Genomic DNA, 20,334 nt, shown 5'->3' with positions numbered 1-20,334 from the left:
ATACTTGTAAGATATAATAGAGTGCAGCCCCCTCATCTTTCATATGGAGGTCAAGCTCACAGAAACTCGGCCTGCTGAGCAGTTTCTGCTTGCCGCAAAATGAGGAATTGCATGCTGCAAGAACCAGCATCTGGGGGCTGCTTCTGAGAAATTCATGTAGTAAAGCACTTCAATAAAGGTGGATTACCTTGCTGATAGAATCCTGAAAACAGGGAAATGAAAGGGAGAGACATAAAATGCCTCTCATGACAAAGACTGTAAAATAACTAGGAATAAAAAGAAAAAAAATATCTTGTAAACATTTACCATTGCCCTCATTGTACTCAGCGGGTTGGGGACGTAATGATCATCAAAGAGCAGAGTAGCAATAAGTACTTTCATTGAAAAAGTGGCGACAGCAAAAACAAAAGGACATGCTCTGTCACTCATCAACCCACGCTTCATTTTTTGTAGCCATATACCATTATTATTTGGCATGCAATTCACTAAGCAGCAAAACCATGGCTGTAGTTGTTTACAGGTCACTAGAAGTATGGCCTGTGCTGCAGTGGAGTTTTGGTTGCATTTCACAAAAGATACTTTTATTTATGTTTGACTAATGCAGGCACAACTGGAGGCTGATTTTTCTTTTTTTGGCTTTTAGTATAAACACTTGTGGCAGCTCTCTATTTTAGGTGCAGACTGAAAAACAGATTGTTTTGTAGTTGCAGAAGACTGCTGGATAAATCAGAGGACATTGTTATTGCGACTGAACTTTTCTCTCAAGAAAACAGGAGGAGTTGCTTTATTTTTTAATTCTGTGCAGTTTTATGTACACCATTCGTTCCAAGTATTTGATGTTTGCCACACTTGTTATGAGTTTCTCCAGAGAGGTGCTGTCTTTTGGCAGCAAAAGATAAAGTTGACTGATACAAATGAGTCACAGTACCCCAACAGTAATTAACAGTGATGCAATACCCATGCGAAAAAGAGGACTTGAAGAATTAACTGTTGAGTTTTCTTGACGATGCAGCTGCACTTTAAGAGAGAAAGCTCAACCCATCATAGAACTCCACTGTGTACATTAGAGAAAAAAGCTTGGCAAGATACATTAAAGATTTTTGCTAAAGAGATACAAATATTTTGCAAGGTCAAAGGGCATTGAGGCAGGCTGTACTTACTTCCAAAGAAAAGTAGGCAGTATGACAAAGAAACAGTATTTTTTTATCTTCATTTTCACACTTCATCATCTAAGAAAGACTGTCTTTTTCAACCTGCTGAACTGATTTAAACCACCCCAACCCTAAGTTAACTTTTACTTAAAAGTCAGTCTATGACATCCTAATCTAAGAAGTTATCTGTGCCTATGGTTTCAGCGCAGTTCTACAGAAGGCCAGTACTGCTATGTATAAACTGGATTTTACTATTCTATAAAGTTCTCACACAAATCTTACAGGTCAAAAGAAAATGAATAGTTTGGTAAGAAGATGAACAATTGAAGCAACTGCTTTATAGCGCAATATGAAACTTGACACTGTTTTCTGCTGCCAGTATGATTCCCAAGTGAGATGGATAAATTGTGGTCAAGACCTGGACAGGTTAACTAGTGGTCATCAGTGCTGGTGGTACCTTTATATACAAAAAAAAATTGGATACTATTGGACAGGGCATTTGAAATTTAATACCAGACATGAAACAAGACATCTGTTGGACTCTCATTTGTTTCTCTTTGAATGGGCTTTAATTGAAAGGTCAGTGAAAAATGCAGGTTACATTCTTAGTGTTATCAATAGTTTGTAACAGCAACAACATCAGAACAGTGATGCATCTAATATTTATACACTTTCTAATTTTAGATGTCTAAGAGCAATACATTATCAGATATATATATACACACAATTTCAAGCAATTAAAAGTAAATAATAAACCCCTCCTCCCAAAACCCTGAAACAATATATTTCCTTACACTAATAATGTCTTTTTCACATATACTTGACAAAGAGTCTTTTTAAGTTACTTATCTTAAGAGTAATCTGTTAATGGAGATCCTGGACCAGCCCCATTAAAAGTTCAGTTTTAAGTTTATACAGCTTGCTAGCCACATAACCAGTGTGGCTTTACATTGTAAACAAATCCCAAATGTCTACAATGATTGGAATTAGTTTTGTGTAAAGGAGATCTATGTATCTCATGATAGAATAAATTTAAACCAATACATTAAGAAGAGAGAGAGAAAAGGAGAGAGTTAATTGACAAACAAAACAGTGTTGGGGGATCAATTATGTGATTATTTAAAAAACAAGTTAACTTAATGGTGTAAGATTCTTATTTTCTGTACAGAGAGGCTCTGGTTCATCTAGCTTTAGCTGCTCTAGAAATACATCCTTTAAAAAAAGGCTTGATTTGTGAAATTCAAAAGCAGAGCTTCCAACTTTAAAAGCTTGCCCTTTGGCAGTATGAATACAAAGTTTATCAAAAGTATCTCAGGTGATTGTTCCATCTCATTTTGTGAGGATAGCTGTACTAGCATTTGGAAACCTCAGCATATGCATGCATGAATTAAGTGTAAAGCTTACCTTCAACAGGGAGGAATCACCCTACCCACTGCAGGACTTAAAAAGGTACAATTTGTACCTAGAAAAGTTCAAGTGAAAACAAAACCAGGAAACTGGAGACAGACGTGAAAGGTAAGCATAGTTTATAGTAATCTTGAAACTGTGGCAATCTTGCTTACTTTTTAACAGAATTACAATTAAAAATCTATTGAACTTATTGAATAGGAACTTGTGTAAATCCAAATGGAAGACAAGGCTGAGCAGAATCCTACGGTTTAGTTAACTTGTGTCAAATGGGATGCGAAGACAGTTGCAGCTTTCTGACAGAGGTGATCGAAGATGGCTGATAAAGTTTGCAGTAGCTCATAATGTCCCATCTGGTTTATTTACTTGTTTGAACTGTCTAAAGGGCCAACTGCAGTTTAGTCATGTTCCTCTGGTGCATGTTGTGATGACGAACTAATTCATCAGACCTGGCAAATTTTTTTTGACAGCTGGGCCACCGGCAACTGAAAGGCTTTTCACCTGTTAACAAAACACCCTGTTATTAACTGGGTATACAGCCTGCCTGAGACACTGCTATTTGTTTTCTTTCTGCAGGGCTGTGAGGAGCTAGGCAGAGCCCCTGTCAGGAGGAGAGGCATCCCGGGCTGTCCTGAGAGAGTGTGGGAGTGCCCCCAATTCCTGCTCACATCAGCGCTCAGTGCTTTCCTACATCTCCCTCAGCTGAACTTTAACAACAGCCTTTTCAGATGACGTAGAACATTTTGCAGTGGTTCGCTCCTGAAGACAGGCCCCTAATGAACACCGTGTTGCCATGTCTACGCTACTCTCAGCTCTCGAACGAACTAGTTTAAAAGTCACTCTGGCATTCGCACAAGCTTCAGTCACACCTTGGACTGTGGCGCTGACTTACTGTTAGTCACTGTGAAAATTGTCAGTGACTACGTAGAGCTTGACCTCAAGTAAAGGAGAGTTTTTCCAGCTAGTTCAATGAGTTTTGGCTGAAGTTCTTTGAAACTGGTGAGTGTAAGTGAATATGGTAGAAGCAACAGAGTTCAGCATGAAGTCTGCTGAGCTAGACTGGAAGTTTCCCACTACTGTCTAAATAAAGTAGATTCACATATATGGGAGATGTTAAAGGCTCAAAATATTCAGTATTTTTCTAGCATTCCCATGAGCATAATATTCACTAAAAATTACCCCAAGCAAAGCACATTCAATTTTAACAACAAAAGCCATCACCTTTTTACAGTTTAATCTAGTCTCTTGATTTTCTACAATGTTTAAGTGGAATTTCAGACCGTGTTTCTGATGCTGCAGGAATGCCGATGGAATGCTTTCATTAGCTCAGAGCAGTGCCCAGTGACTCATGTTTCTTTTAGAACTGCATTTTCTTTTTTTCCCCAAAAAATAAATGCAGTATTTTAAAGTAGGTTCAGCTCTGGGGCTGGGCTCTTCAGTGCTGTCTACATACCTCGTACTCTCCAACTCAAGATACAGTGGGGTGGTACGAGCTTACCCTGACATCTTCTCCTCTTCCTTGCCTCACACTTTGTGCATTTCACAAACATCCAAATTCAGGCAAAAGGGGATCTGGGATTGGCATAAATGTGTATATCTGTTTGCAAAATCTGGTGCAATATATTTAAGGGGAGGTGGTGTTTAAAATCCACTTCACCCACTTAACATACATGCTGGCAAAAGCATCAACTATCTCACAGGAGTGCATAAAACAGTATGGGACAGAATTGATCTGGTCAGAGCTACCGTTAAAAATCACAGATTATATAAAAGTGGTCTTCTTTCATCTCAGCAGCATTAGCAAAAGCACCCTGTGAACTGATGTGAGTTATCTGTTACTGAACCACCACAGTAAAAGCAGCACAGTTTTGCTGTTTCACAAGCAATTCTGATTGTCCTCTCACAACAGGGGGCAGCAATCTCTATTAGTTCCGTGCTGGGCACAAATTACTTTGTACAGCTTCACTGTACAGATATCAGAAATCACATTTCCATTGCTAATAATGTGTATAGACGTATGGAGCTTTCCTTTGATTCATTTTTTTGCACTCTACAGCAAAGATTGCTGTCACAGCTTGTGGAGACAAAACCCCCTGAATTTGTAGCTTAACAAATAGTTTGGCAGTTGACTTAAACTTAGGATGGAATTAGATGGAAGACACCTGGGCTTTGCTTCATCAAGATTTAACACGGAGCAAGTTAACTTGAGCTACGTGTTTTGCTGCAAAATTTAGGGGATACAAGAAAGAGAGAGGAGTGAACCTACAGGGCGAGATGGAGATGAAAAATCCCCACCCACCACTCGTGCTCATTCCCCTCAGGATATGTGTGTTTTAGTCAAAGGAGCATGACACATCCAAAACCACTGACAGAAGCATCATCACAGCAGCACGCAGCTGGGCTGCAGAACTCCCACAGAACCTGAGCCAGTGGCAGGCAGCAAACCCACGCAAAGGTTTGTGCTATGAGGTTATCAGTGCTCAAGTGAGGCTGCTTTCACCAATGAATGCAGTGTGGGCTTGGATCACATGGAGCAAGGAAGAACTAGAATGGGCAGATAAGTTTCACTAGAAAAAAGAGAGCAAGTTCTTCACTGATTTAGCAAATCTGGGGTAAAAAATTACCAGAGTCATGAAAGTCTTGAATTGGCAGATCAGTTAGCAATGAAATGAGACAGGGAATGTAGTTGATCCTGGCTTGCTAGCATGTGACAACTGCTTGCCATTTTGTCTCTACCAGAACGTTACCTCTTGCTGATTAAGAAAATATCTTTCTTCATGCAAATGCACACAGACCCAGGCCCTGCAACTCATCATGAGACTATGGGGAGAACCCAGGAACACAGCCGTGCCCTTTACCATTTGCAGATTGCAAGTGCAGATATGGCCATTACTTGAAGCATTTATGTGGCCAGTGCCACAGAAAATGCCACTGTTCTCAGGTGAATCATTTCCTTTATTAAAATTTCTCTTTTATTTTTGAAAGTCTTAAATACGTGGTTTTATGTTCCAGAAGAGAAAAAAGAATCCTTAGCAGGGAGAAAAAGATTTTCAGGCTCCTTCTCCATCTGTACAGAGACTGAATTTAAAAGGTTAACACCAGTATAGAAAACACTGTGACATCTAGTAACATGTCAAAGTGCTCAGTAAACAATTTCTTGGTAAAAGTATTGCATACATAGTGGAAGGCAACAGAAAATGTCAGTTCATAGGAATAATTCTAAAACTTAAAACTAAAATATAGAGCTTGCTGCAGTTGCTCCTTAATGGTGTTTACATTTACACGAGGGCAGAGTAGACTAAAATGGCCTCCTATTTTTTACCCTGTATTTATATGAAATACTATGGTTTCTACAAAAAGGTCTTTGAATATTTGAGTAAGCTTTTACTTTAGTGTCTGTCAGTGTGAGTTTGCGAAAGGCACTCCTTTTATCTTCTGGAGAGATTACAGTACAAACAGCAACAGCAAGAGCTTTGCCGTGCTATCCTGCATTAGGCTCAACTGACACTTAGGAGGAGCATGAGTAGGCATGAATACTTTAGATTACAGACCTTCAGCTGAAGCTAGAATTAAAATTTCTATCTTGTAGGGTTTTTTCAGTAAAGGCAGTAGATCAGCTTGACATTTGTGGGCTGAGACCATGATTTTCATTTCATAATATCTGACAAAATATATTTTGCCAAGCTGAAATTTCTTTAAACATGACGGAAGAAAGCGTAGTTTCCAAAATCACCTAAATCCCTTTGTGAAAAGCGACTATGACACTTGGGGAATGTAGTCACACTGAAAAATCAGCACACTCTGAAATTCCTTCTGTTGTTTTGAATATTTAACTCCTGGTTAAGAGACTTTCTAATTGTGTAATTTACAACAACATTAATTTAAACTTAAAAAAATAATGAAATATAAATGTGAAGAAAAGTTTACGCACTTGTTTTACCTGTATGAGTCCTGGTATGAGTCTTCAGATGATCAGATCTGGAGAACTTTCTCTGACAGGTTTTACACTGGAAAGGCTTCACACCTGAAGAGACAAAAAAAAACCCCTATTCTTATATCCCAACACTTTTTGGAAGGGTGAATGAAATCAGCTATTTCTGAATTTTCAAAAGCCTGGATTTTTTTGTACTAGTTACTGTAACTGCTCTGCCCAGCTTCATGCCTACACATTACAGAAAGTCATTAATCAGGCTACCATCCCTTTGTCTGGGTCTGAGGCATCCAAACAGCACCATCATAAAAAAACACCCATTTACACTATAGAACCAAGGACAATCTGTAAAAGTTGTTAATTTTGATCCTGTGGCTTGCCACTATTGGTATCATGTATGAGCAAATATGACATAAGAAGAATAGAGGTGCAGAAGTATATTTTTATACGCTCCCAATAGGCTTAACTTACTTTACACTTCTACGACTTTACGCACTACACATAAGTCTTGGGGCTGCTTAAAACAGATATGTTCTAGCATACAGTTGCTAAAAATGTATCATCCCCATAGAGTACTTTTACCACCAGCTTTCAGAGACACTTCCTACATCTCTCAATAACACCATTTAAGTGGGATAGAACATCTTTAGCAAGAAAAGTAGCAGGCAGAAATCCACCACAGAACGGTGACCAATTGTCAGGCCACTCCCTGAGATACAGGAGACCCAAATGCAATTTCTTGCTGTGACTCAGTCAGGGGAGCACTCTGAAGCCCTTTCTCATGCTCCACGCAGAGTGCCCTCATGGTTCTACTCCCAGCCAGGAGGCTGGAATCATCACCATCTCCTCTTCTGTGACTTTGACAAGGGCAGCCGTCTCCCCTGTCAATCTAATCCAGACCTCCAAAACCTCCTGAAAAGCTGAAATGAGCTGTCTTGACATTTCCAGAAAATGGTGTATCCACAGAAAACAACATGCTGAATTTGGACTGAACTCACAAGTGGTTTTGGCTGTCTCGGAACATTTCACCCAGTAAATGATTCACTGAGAAAGATACACAGGTCTAGCTAGGACCCAGACCCATTCATGACTGCTGGTGCCCTCTCCGCTATATGTGAACTGCTGTACACTTCCCAGGCTATTTTTGCAATCCAACCAGCCAGACCTTTGACGTTTCTTTCCTTGCTGCTCCTAGAATCCCTTCATTGGCAGAATTCAGGAAAGGCTCAAATCTAAGTTTAAGTGGTTTGCTGAATTAGGATCTTAAGCATTACAGCTCGTGTGACTTTTCCTGCTCTGCTTCTGCTTTCCACATATAAGTGCACAGTAATTCCACCAGCCTTTCAAGTTATGCACATGTGGCATTCACCTATTAGCATTGCCACACAAACATTAGAATACCAACAGCAGTGTTTATCAGGTTACTCACTGGCAACTTTTTCTTGCAGAACTGTTTGGTTTTTAAAAATATTATACTCCCTATATTGGGGATACAGTATAGAGCAGTTTCAGTAAGAAAGCTGTTTCAAAAGATGATGGCAGGATGAAAGGGTCACTTATACAACCACAGTAGTGCTGAAATGCCAATAAAAAACCCCAGCTACAGTCCTCTCCTAAAGCTAACTTCAAGAATTTGGCACTGGGTATTGTGTATGAGCAGACACAATATCAGAAAGATAGAAGTTTAGAAGTACACTTTTTGGATCGCAATTCACATATAAAGATGAACTCTAATGAGTAGCGATATGTCGTCAACAAACCTGTGTGTCGTCTTTGGTGCCGTTTGAGTTGGTCTGAACGAGAAAATCTTCGTTCACAGTCCTTAAAATCACACTGATAAGGTTTTTCACCTGTAAAGGACAAACAGTTTATCAGAAAATGTGGCTAAATGAGGGAATACCTCAACTAGAATCGGAAGATGAAACATGTTACACTAAAAGACTTAGACTCCTCTCCTGTCTAAAGCAGTCTAGTGGTACACCAGGACTCATTTGCTACAAAACCATACAAAAGTGTTGGAATCAGTGGGGAAAGGCTGGCATAATTCTACTGCATTGACACTGATATTGAATCTGCTCATTCTAAAAAATAGCCCATTAGGTTAAAGCTACAGAAAATTTCAGGTTGCATGAAATATTTTTATCATTTTCTGCTGGAAAAGAACAGAAATCTCTTGGTTTATATTTCTCTGAAAACCATATTAAGTCCTTTCCACCTGTTTCAGTAATATCTTATTTGTACAAGAGAACAACTTGCAGTTTGCTCTAAATTGGATTCAAAGCAAAAACTAAACAAATGATATCCACGTAGGTGGCAATTTTAACCACACTAAATGAAATAAAAGAAATTGAGCAAAATTCAACCACAGAAAAATACATATTCTTCCCCAAAACACAAATGAAGTTTCTTCCATAAAGCACCATTAAATAGAATTTCTCACATAGCTGCACACTTCCCACAGGCAAGCATATGAATTATTGCAAAGCCTCATGTAAATATAAACTCTTCCTCCACCTCCCATACAGTTCAGCAGAGATCCTCAGGATGGGTTTTCTCTGCAACGAAAAGTAAGACTCTGACTTTTTTAAAAAATGAAATCCCTACAAGCTAGTGTCTCAAATGAACATGGTTTTTAATGCAAAGGACTTCACCAACCACATAAACATGCAAAAAGAAACGCAGCAATCGAGGAGCTTGAGGAAAGAAAGAGATGCTGCTGGCATGTAGCATACCACAGAGTTGGTGAAATTTGGCCAACACCAAAAGAAACCCCAAATCCTTAAGCTGTTACAGGAGGAGCTGTATGATCTTTCACATCTGATTCCATCTAGTCTAAGGCCCCTTTGCACAACACTGGAATCCTGCAAAAGCCTCAGATATAACTACATTTATACCTATATAAAGTCTGGTTACAGTGCCGCAGCCCTGCACAGAGGCCTCAGCACAAGAAGTAATGAAACAACTCTCACTGCAAAGCTGGGAGGATCCTGGGTTTTATCTGGAAGGTACACACGAGACCAGCTGGGACCTGCTTTGTCTACTGTGGAAAGCTGAGATGTAAAACAAAGGGCCAGCAGAAAGGACCTAAAGAAAAACATCAGCTGAAGTGGGCAGTGGGTTTAATTTCTCTGGGTGTATTTTTAAACACATATCACTATCATAAATCTTCACTGCAAGTGTCTGCATTTCTGATTTTATTATGATGAGGAAATGTATTCTGGTTGTACTGGTATTCTAGTTTAGTTTAAAGCAGAAGCCTTCTGATCTAGATGACACAGTGTAAGTAGCGTATTAAGGAGAGCATTCCAGATTCATACCGGTGTAGCTAAGATCAAAATTTTACAAAAGCAACTAAATCTGCAAGAACAAGCTAACTTCCTGTGACAGTCACCCAAAGGAGTTTACTGATTCTCAAACCTAGGTGTGGACAATTTCCATGTCTGCTGTGCTTAATTTATTAGCATAAGGGATTAAAGTTGCCACAGGTGTTTGAAATAGTTCCGTACACTTTGACCGCAAGGACTCCCTGGGGGGTGCCTGCTCTTCAGAAACCACTTACTTCCAAGGAATTCAGTCCTTTGGCAGATTTAAGGGGGTGAATGTCAGCAGAGCAGAATGCAGTGACAGGATGATTGTCTGCTAATTGCAATATAAACGCAGAAGATGGTTAAGGAGGTATTTGAATAAAACAGTATAGCAGGTCTGATGGCATGCACATGAAAGTATTTCTCTAAATACTTTGAAATACAATCTTGATTAAATTAAGGACAAATTTAACCAATGCGTATATTAATGGAATCAATCCAAGATGCTTACACGGAGGTATGATGACACCGCGTAGAAAACAAAAAAGCAAACAAACAAAAAGGGGCACAATATTTGGACAGAAATCCTAATTTCCCCTTCCTTCTACATCTTCCACGTCAGCTAGTGCCAAGCAAAATGCCTGCCAAAGCCAACTGCCACATACCTGTTAACTCCTGTAAGTTTTATCAGAACAGGACAACAGAAATGTCCCAGATTAGAAAAACTCTGCTAGTACCTCATTAAATCACTATACTGAGAGGGGTTAGAGCAGTGTCTAGTTTCCCCAGGCCTATTAAAGCCTCGCCAGTAAAAGGCTAAAGTCCCTTAATGTATGAAAAATATCCCATAATGCTGTCACCTTCCTATGTGACCACATACAACTTCAAAACAAAACAGGAGATGAAGATGAAGCTTCACCAGTCCTTCCACCTGTGACTCAGAGGCTTCCATGATTATTTACATTTCATTACTGAAGGAGGGCACACAAAAGAAAGGCTAAACTTAGTGCATAATGAAATAGTCAAGATGAGAGACGATAGAGGGAATAGCAGTTCTTTAATATTTAGGAAAATATTTAGAAAAAATAAAGCTCAATAATCGCAGAACAAGTATGAATCAGCCTTTGCACGTATCGCAATAAAAGCTTCTAATAAAATAAACCTATTTGCTAAAAAATAGTTAACTTAAACTAGAGGAAGCATCCACATTTTCTCTGGAGCAAATTCATTTGCCCAGATGCATGGGAAAACAGAAACTCCTACCGCTGTAGCAGTTGCACAAAATATTCATAATCATTGCATTTAATTAAGGACTACTGCAAGAGCAAAAGCCTGCCGCTAACAAGAAAATGTGAGGAGAGGAAGCTGATTTTGAAACCAGAGACTGCAAGTCTGAATGAGAATCTGAAGGCCTGTCTATACTCCCTTCACCAATTTAAACCCCTTTCTTGTACACCCACTTAATCAAACGAGCACAATCCCATAATCACAACTTTACCTCACTAATATAACATTTTTCTATTCAATATAATTTGCTTTAGCAAACTTAGATAAAAAGTATGGGTTTTTTATTTAGGAGGGAGCCTTTATAGGTAACGTTTTCTGTCATCTTCACACCGTAGTTCAGGTATGAGATGTCATTACTGTTTTGAAAGTGATCTTGTATTTTAAATACATAAGTATTCTTATTTTATGCCATAGAAATGAAAGCCTAAAAGCAGTCCATGCTGGGTGAGGCCAAAGGTCCATCCAGCCCAGCAGTCTCCCACCATGGCTCACCAAAGATGCCTGCAGGAGAGCAGAAGATAGCCAAGATGCAGCAGTACTTTCCCTGGACACTCTCCTAGTATCCAGCAGTTCATGAGTTAGCAACTTTCTAAACCAAAGGTGGCTTTCTATTTAACACTCGTTCATAGAGTTTCTCTCCATTCATTTGTCCAGTTGTTGTCTGAACCCACGTAAGCTTCCAGCTTCCACAGTACTCCGCAGAATGGTACTCCACGGCTTAAGTATGAAGGTCAGTATTTCAAAGTCATATTAATGAGAGTGCTATCCTAGAAGTTACCACACTAGACTCTTCAGGGAAGAGCCTGTGCAGTTCCCAGCTCAGGCACAATTACACCCATTTATCAATTTATCATCCCTGTATGTAGAGGACATAGCTTTGTCTTTCAAAGGTGGTGTAATGATGAACTGCACTCATGACTGTAAAGCATTTAGCAGCACGGTGGCACATGCCATAGTGAAAGGATATTTGCTTTCATCCAAGCAAAATCACTGTTAGATGATTAGCACAAAAATCATTATTAGACTGCATTACTTACATCCCCCAGAGCCTCGGAAATTCACCACCAAGACCTGAGTCCCCTACCACATAAAGGAGAACCTTCCTGATTTACAGATTCTCACACTTCATTGTAGAAGCTCATACCTGCAGTTGAGCATATTTAGGCTGAAGAATATCCCTGGCAAACAGGCAGAGGATATTTTCTCTGCAGAGATGCTCAGCTTTCCATTAGGATAAATCCAGTTTTTCCAATGTGTGGCACTGAACCCAAAGGGTGTCTGGCAAGAATGCTGATATTTCCATCATAAATGAAATTTATGGAGGTCTAGACATCAATTTGTTTCTGCAAAGAAGTCTCTGAAGTCTGACACAGGATGACAACTCACATTATTTGCTGTACTGTTGAAAAGTTATATGTATTTTTTGCATTTCCTTTCAGAGGCCTATCTACTGCAGCAAAATACACCAAGATAAGAAAAAAAGGTTTTGGGCTGTACGTGTTTCAATAAAGGCATTGTTAACAATGGATAAGCAGTCTTGGAGAGTACAAAATGTCAACATATTTTCAACTACGGCTGTGTTGAAACATTGGTAAAAACTGATTACAGAATCAAACTTTGTGTTTCAGGGCCCTGCTTGATTTTGCAATGCTGCAACTGGTGAAGAATGGAAGATCTGATGAGCCAGTCCTCTGTAAGTATCTATTATAGAAAGAAAAAAGATAATCAAGAGCCAACATTATTCTGCAAAGATACAATCTGTTGGTTTAATATCAGATATATGTAACAGCTTGTTTTCAAATCATGTGTTTGTAATTTAAAAAATTAACTTACCACTACACTAACAAAGGTGGAAGAGCTTCAAACCCATGAGTGAATCCAGAACCACCCTACAGGAGGACTAATAATCTTACAGGAGGACTAGTAAAATTTTTTGTTGGCTGTAGAAAGGTATACCAAACACAACCAAATCATCCTCCACTTGAGCTGACATCTGACAGCTCTCCTGACTTTAGGCTGTCTCATCAGGATTCCTCTCCATCAAAATACTGAAGAAGAAGAAAAGACACATCCCTTTTTTTATTAAGAATATTAGGTGTTATGTTTGCCAACTACTTTCTGTCTAATATGCTAATTCCACCAAGCCCAATTTCTGTACCTAGCGGAGAATTCTAGAATGGGGTTTTCGAGTTCATTGGGTTACAAACAGAAAGATGACCAGAGACCCTAAGAGACAGCCACATAATTATATCCCCTAACATATAAAAACAAGCAGGTGGAGAAAAGAAAGAAGGTGCAAAGAAGTGTGAACTGTAGCTACTATAACTGTTAGTAACAAGACACACACATTCTTCATAGAGATGATTGATCTGCCCTTGGAGAAAACTGGTTTCCAAATTTTGCTTTTGACAATCAGCTTTGCCACACGCAGGTGACACAAATCAGGGTTAGGCAGACAAAGTCATGAAGTTACAAAGGAGACTGGAAATGGCTTTGCATCACAACAGTCGGTTCAACTGCCCAGGGCACCTGAAGAGCATGGGACTGAAAAAGACCATTCCGGTCACTAAGTCCAGACCCTCCACCACACCAAGCAGCCAAGAAAATAAGTTAACTCAAAAGTGTTTGTAGACTATCCACTCCACATGCTCCCATACAGCATAGTTCACCAAGCACTCCCAAAAACTAGGACCAACAGACCACAGGAGACGCCAAGAAATGAAGAGCATCATATTCTAAGCCTCTAGAGCAGCTGGGAATTTGGTAAGTAAAATTTCCAGACAATAGTCATAGGAAACGGCTAGTACCCATAGAACAGGCTGAGGACAAAACCCTGCCAGCCTGAGAAAGGGGAGAACTCCCTTCTGATCGTAAACCTGAACACATCAGCCAGGCAAGTTACCCAAGCAATTCCCATACCAGCAACGCGCTATCCCTTGCTGCTTCTCTTTAGCTGCAACCAACCTCGAAAGCTTACATAGTGTTCTCAGTGGCAATGTTTGTATCAGCAAATACAAGCTTTGGGAATCAAGTTGGTCTCTTATGAAAAGTAACTTGCAAAGGTTTGAGAAATAAGTAAGTTTTTTTGTCAACACATCAAGATATAGTGGCAGAAGGATCTGGGCCCACCTGTACAGAAGAGATGTTTGAGGGGAAAAAACTGTTTTTCCTCTACCCTGTTCCACTATAGCATAAACCAAAGAAGGGGCATGTATGACCGCAAAGACAATGGGAGAAGTCTCTCTAGGGATGTTAGATGGCCATAGTCCTACACCCTATGTCTTTTGGGGCTTTTGTGACCCTACATGCCTAGATTATATGTGGTATAATTCTGAAAACCTTCTTCAGTTAAGGGAAAAAAAAAAAAGATGTAAGCTCAAGTCCTTGTGAAGCATCCAGAAATAAAATTGCGAAAGCCAAGCAATTAAATGGCATAAAATACAGAACCAGAACAAACAAATTATGACTGTTAAAATACAGAGTAAATCAATTTAGGAATGAAAGAAACAGTGATTACGAGAAAAATTCAGAACTCTTTAGGCATACTCAAGAAAAATACTGCAGTTAATGGATCCCAAAAGATCTCCAAATGTTCTTGTTTCCAATTTATTTACAGAAAATAGAATAGCATTTCTGTAGACCTTCATCTCTAAAGACTAAATTCCCATTACAATCTAAATTATCTTGAATGTGTAATCCGAGCATCGCTGAAGATGTCTATCTGAATATTTTGTGACTTGCCCATTCAGAAATTAAAAATGCTTTGTAATGTTCATTTCTCACCTACAAGTATTTTACACAATTAACTAATGTCACTACATGGTTTCCAGATGCAAAAGTTTGCAACTCTTTTTTAGGAAATATTAGACAATCTGCTAGATCACAGCGGTATGGATTGCCTTCCTGTTACATCCCTTTGACCTTCCGTCATATTAATGGCTAACTGAACATCCATATTTACAGATTTTATCCACAGATTTCTAGATTAGCACAGAAAGAACTGTCTAAATAAAAATGCGATAGGCAATCAAAAAAATGCATAAGGAGCATATCTAAAGGCATATAATAATTTTATATTTCCAACAGTATAAATCTCCCAATAGCGGAAATAATTCTGTTTACTTTTTGGCAAGGTGCAGCAGGGCTTTTGATTTCCACGTTTTCAGATGTAACTTATATTGCCTGAACTCAGAGGGAATCCAGATCTTAGTCTACAAATGACTGACTTCAGGCTCAATTTCTCATGGAAAGATCCCATAGCAAGGAAGCTCATTTGCCAATCCCTGACTCCACCCCCAACCAGAAAGGGCTTACACAGGAGGACAAGAGGATGCTAAATGTCTAAGTTCCTCTTGCAGAGGAAACTTCTTAATAGTTAACAGATTCTCACTGCCCCTGATCTGGCAGATCATTTCATGCACCTTACGCTATTTTAAAATCACCCTACCCACCTTGCTGTCCAGTGCTGTAATGTGATTTATACCAATCCATGCTGACACTTACCAGTGTGCTTTCTGCTGTGCATCTGTAAATGGGACAACTTAAAGTATCGCTTGTTACAGCCAGGGTATGCACACATGAAGGGACGTTTTTCGTTTGTCTCACTTGCTGATCGGACAATAGTTGGAGCTACACCTGGCACCCGTCGGACATCCTACAATGACAGAGACTTGCTAATGCAATGTGTATGTTCTCAAGCGTTTACTTAACATATTCAAAGACAAACAGAGGCACTTCTCCACGACAAAGAGATACTTAAAGATATTATACTGCAAACAGGCAATTTTATTTTATTCTAAATTTATTTTATTTTAGTATATTCTACATTTATTTTATTCTACATTAAAATACATTCTAAATTTTATTTGATTCTACATTAAATTCTACATTCTACATTTTATTCTACATTAGCCGTACAACGAAGTATAACCTTAGTATACCTTAACCTGTTCTTTGGAGAGTATTAAAATTATTTGAAGGTGAAATACAGTGAAATCTACTTATTAAATTCTCTCACCAATATTTATATGCAAGATTAAATGGACCACATTCTGACCTCATGTACAGTACACAATCCTGGAAGAACACTCATTGGCATATTAAATAGTTTTAGGCTTATACCAGTGTAAGAGATAAGAGCACAAGCCAGAGTAGCATTGTCCTCTTTATTTTAAATACATATATGAAGTTAAAGGACAGGGAAATTAATGTATTGGGTTAATACAAATTGGTAAAAAACAAAGCAAGAAAGACTGTCTAGGTGGAGCTGGTGAATAGTCCAGCCTTAATGCATTTTGGCCACTGTCACAATGTTCCAACAAAGATGATCTTCTACTTCTGTGATAATTAACTTCCTTAAACAATGTCAACTGCTTACTTTTATTCACTCAACAAAAGCTGGCTCACGAGCCTATTTCTGAGACCTTGCCACTGAATAATGACTTGTTAAACTATACAGAAAAGGAAAAGGAGAAAAGATGCTATCTAAAAACATTGATGTGCGTTGACAACACAGAGCAACACAAAAGAGACAGATGATATGTAATGACTTTGCCATCAGTTTTAAGAAGGTATATCTTTCACAGTGGCATTTATTGATGATATGACTGTTTCAGAAAGGGAGGAAATTAACTCCCATGAACGGTAAGTTCCTTCCAAATATTCACTAATTACTTAGTCATTAGGAAACAATCACTTATTATATTTTAAGGAAATATGTTTGAATTAGTAAAGTTTAGAAATCCGTAAAAGCAAAATGTCATCTAACACTTTCTTATATATAGTTGTCAGACAGTCCATTGTAACCACAGAAGCTTCACACGGCCAAAGCAATTGGAGCTAGAAGTTGGAAACTGGATCATATATTTTGGACCATCCTGAGAAGCTGGTAAGGAATATTGCCTCACAGATATACTTCAGAAGAAGAAATAAACAATTTTAAATGACTGTGTCAGAAAGAAATCTTACATTACAATTCAGTGGGTTCAGTGAAGTTAGGACACTTACGCAAAGCATTTCTTGATAACAGAGGGAAACCACAAACCGAGGATGGATTTATAAATACCAGTGAAGTAGTAAATGAACATTATAAACAGGCAGCAGTTTTACTTCCCTACGAAGAATGCCCTACTATACTCACTTGTATGCCTCTAAAAACTCCATGGGTGTGTATTCTGTACTGGGCCCCACAGCTGTATAACATGGGAGTGCTGTGGTTCTCATTTTCATATCCTGCTGTATGGCTGCAAATAAAGAGGGGAATAATGGAAAAATTAAACATTTTTCAGTACTCAGCTCCATGTGAGAGGTTTCATTGCTTAAGTCAGTGATAACATATGCAGAGTTCGTTTTTATAGCCAGGATATCCAAGTTCAAATGAAATTCACCAAGGGAAGCCTGCTCTGCCTTCGTATGGATCCGCTCCCTCTGGCACAATACACTGACTCCATACATACATCTATTAGTATCCATTAAGACAGTCCAGTAAAAAAAATTGTCATGATTTGAACTCTGATGTATTTCCACAAAGATTTTAGGTAAGAGGAAAAAATCCACATAGCAGCATAACTGTGTCGTGCACATGTACACATTATTTATCAGTTAAATGTGGGGCTGACTATTGCTAATATCTTTTGGAATGAGCAAAATGCCTCAAGTTTCACATTAAGTGCAGTGGATTTTTGTCAGCACCTCATGACTCAGATATTACCAGATACTACCAAGAAAGTGATGACATTTATAAGAATAGCAGTCATGTACTCATAAACAGAGATTACAAATCAGTGTCCGAACTATTTATCCCACATATCAGCTTGCAGGATGCGCTACAAATTAACCCTTTATAAAAATAAAATAAAAAAACAAAACCAGCCTATCCCTACTAGGTATACATTTTCAAGATTCCTTATGCAGCAGCATCACAGCAATTTTAAAAATTTGTAACCTTTGTTGTGTTTTGGGGGTGTTACAACCAGATGTCTTATCTAACTATATTCTTCAAAATCCTATGTTCTCCTGTCTAGGATGCTAGGCACATTGCTGCGCTTCCTGTTTGCAACGTCCTTAATGTCAAAATTTTGTAAACATTATTTTAGGTTTTAATTTTAAATTAGTATGTTACATTAGTGTGTACATTGCCATACGTATTAATATACATTGGCAACAGTAAGTGTTCATGTTTTACACTGCACTAGAAATTAGAAAGCCCAGAACAAAGCCCCAGGGCACACAGCTAGGGACAAAGATGGATACATAAGATGTTATCCCAGTCTTTGCCAAATGCTTGCAATAGCAATTTGAAGGGGTCCCTCAGGCCCAGACTCTCATTTCACTGGTCCTTCCTTTCTCTTCACTCAGAGTTCATGTGCAGAGTAGAATTACAAGGAAGTTTTAAACCTCTTAAGTGATTTGCAGAACAGCCAGTGGAACTGGAATGCGGGAGATGTCTAAATGGTTTGTGAACCTCGCTAAACAGGAGGGAAGCAGCATTTGTGCACAGCTCTTAACGCAGCATGTAGGTTGCATTCCTCATTATTCGTCCCCGTAGTGGCTCGCAGGCTGCCATCTGGCAGATGTGTTCCTTTAGATCGATTCCTTTGCTCCTTAAAATACCAGTTTCAAATCCTGGCTCCACCTGGCTATTCAAATCAAAGGCTACACTTTTTAGGAAGGTATGCTCTGTTTATTTCAATTTTAAGTGGCAAAGGAGTGATCATAATGAAATAAGTTACAGGGTGGCAGCAAGAAAGTATCTCTGATCTGTAGTAATATCTGTAATAATAGATAAAGGAAGATACCATTATCTGATTTAAATGGATTAAACTCTTCTCTAGATATGTACCATGTCCAACTAAATAGGGTCTCCTCTCTGCTCAGGGCCCAGATGTGGCCTTTCGTTCCCTAATACAAGTAACAAATTACCATTTGCTATTACCCTTTGCTCAATTCAGGTTCCCCACCAGCATGAAATTTTCCTCTCTATTTAAAGGCAGCAATAGATGTTAAAAAAAAAAAAAGGTTGAAAAGCACCCAACCCATGGTGACACCCATGGTGATCACAAATTAAGCAGTGCATTTTAAAACAGAAATGAAATTAGAACTACCATTTATAAGGAGGAACTGCTGCAGTAGAAGCTATTGCTGTTCCGTAATGTAGCAGCAAATCAAGGGTAAATATCAACTTCAGCACTAGTCACCCTGAGTAACCGTGTAGCCTCTCATTCACGTCTGTACTAGCAACCTTACACATTACAATAACAAGAGACACAAAGTTAGATAAGAAGAATTCCCAGGACAGAAACTTTAGAAGGAGGAACAAGAATATGCAGTAAAAGCTTATACCATAAAACACAGCCTAACTTTCCCTCCAAATTCACATGGTTTTCATCTTTCAGTGATAACCGTTTTTGTAAAGACCAGTCAGTTATGAAATAATTGCTCCCAGGAATAAGCAGCAGAACAAAGACCCCCTCTGTGCCCTAAGGAATGGCTCTATGAACAGGAGGTATCCTCCAGATGATCTCCATCTCAATTTTTATTGGACAGTTGGGAAGCCTTCCTCAACATTCAGCCTTTTTCGTATTTCCTCCCATTATTTCTAGTCACACGTCACAAAAACTGTACATAGAACTGCAAAGCCTTGAAGATTAAAACTTGTTTTCTGAGGCTCTTGACCCATAATACACTAAGTAATGAACAGCCATCTACTTAACCAGCTCCCTAGGAGAGACACTTTAATAATCAGGAACCCTAGTTCCCATTTTACATTGGGCACATTTCTGTCAACATTGGCTGCTACTCAGCATGGTCATATGGATGATGACAGCAAAATGTATCACATGAGATTTCTTGGTTAAAATACTGTTTATTCACTATGAAGCACTATGGAATAATCTGACCTTCAGAGAGATACTTTATTAACAGGTGAATGTTCATTCCAGTCAGTGGAGAAACTGGAACACTGAAGGGGGAGTTTTCACAAACCGCCCCTACCCCACTGCTCTCTTGAACTTCAACCTTCACTCTGCATCGATAGTAACCTCATTGTGAAATACAATTTTTTTTCTGCCAGCCTCTTTACTCAATGCATCCATGAGGTATGCCACAAAATGTATACCACAGTTTGCACAGTTGGCTTGTTTCATACGGCTGCAATTTATATACTAAAATAAAAGCACTGATAGAAGAACCAATATAAATCTCCTAAATACATTACTGAAACTCAAACACCTGCTTTATTGCATACAAGAGATAA

At 38.8% G+C, this 20,334-nt stretch overlaps 1 protein-coding gene across 3 annotated transcripts in view; it reads right to left on the bottom strand.

Moving 5' to 3' along the window:
* Nucleotides 1-1,701: 1,701 nt before the first annotated feature.
* The window catches only part of WT1 (WT1 transcription factor), a 37,225-nt gene continuing 18,592 nt past the window's right edge, over nucleotides 1,702-20,334 (bottom strand). For 2 of the 3 annotated variants that reach the window (XM_030039515.2, XM_030039517.2), the window contains 5 exons: nucleotides 17,221-17,323; nucleotides 15,585-15,735; nucleotides 8,250-8,339; nucleotides 6,490-6,582; nucleotides 1,702-3,059 (listed from right to left, as the gene is read on the bottom strand). In XM_030039515.2, the coding sequence (XP_029895375.1) occupies nucleotides 2,938-3,059; nucleotides 6,490-6,582; nucleotides 8,250-8,339; nucleotides 15,585-15,735; nucleotides 17,221-17,323 (559 nt within the window). In that variant the 3' untranslated portion in view covers nucleotides 1,702-2,937. The remainder of the gene's footprint in view (nucleotides 3,060-6,489; nucleotides 6,583-8,249; nucleotides 8,340-15,584; nucleotides 15,736-17,220; nucleotides 17,324-20,334) is intronic. The other variant, XM_030039516.2, reaches the window with a different exon arrangement.

Source organism: Aquila chrysaetos, chromosome 16, assembly GCF_900496995.4.
Source record: "Aquila chrysaetos chrysaetos chromosome 16, bAquChr1.4, whole genome shotgun sequence".
NCBI lineage: Eukaryota > Metazoa > Chordata > Aves > Accipitriformes > Accipitridae > Aquila > Aquila chrysaetos.
This window is presented reverse-complemented; position numbering and strand designations above follow the sequence as displayed.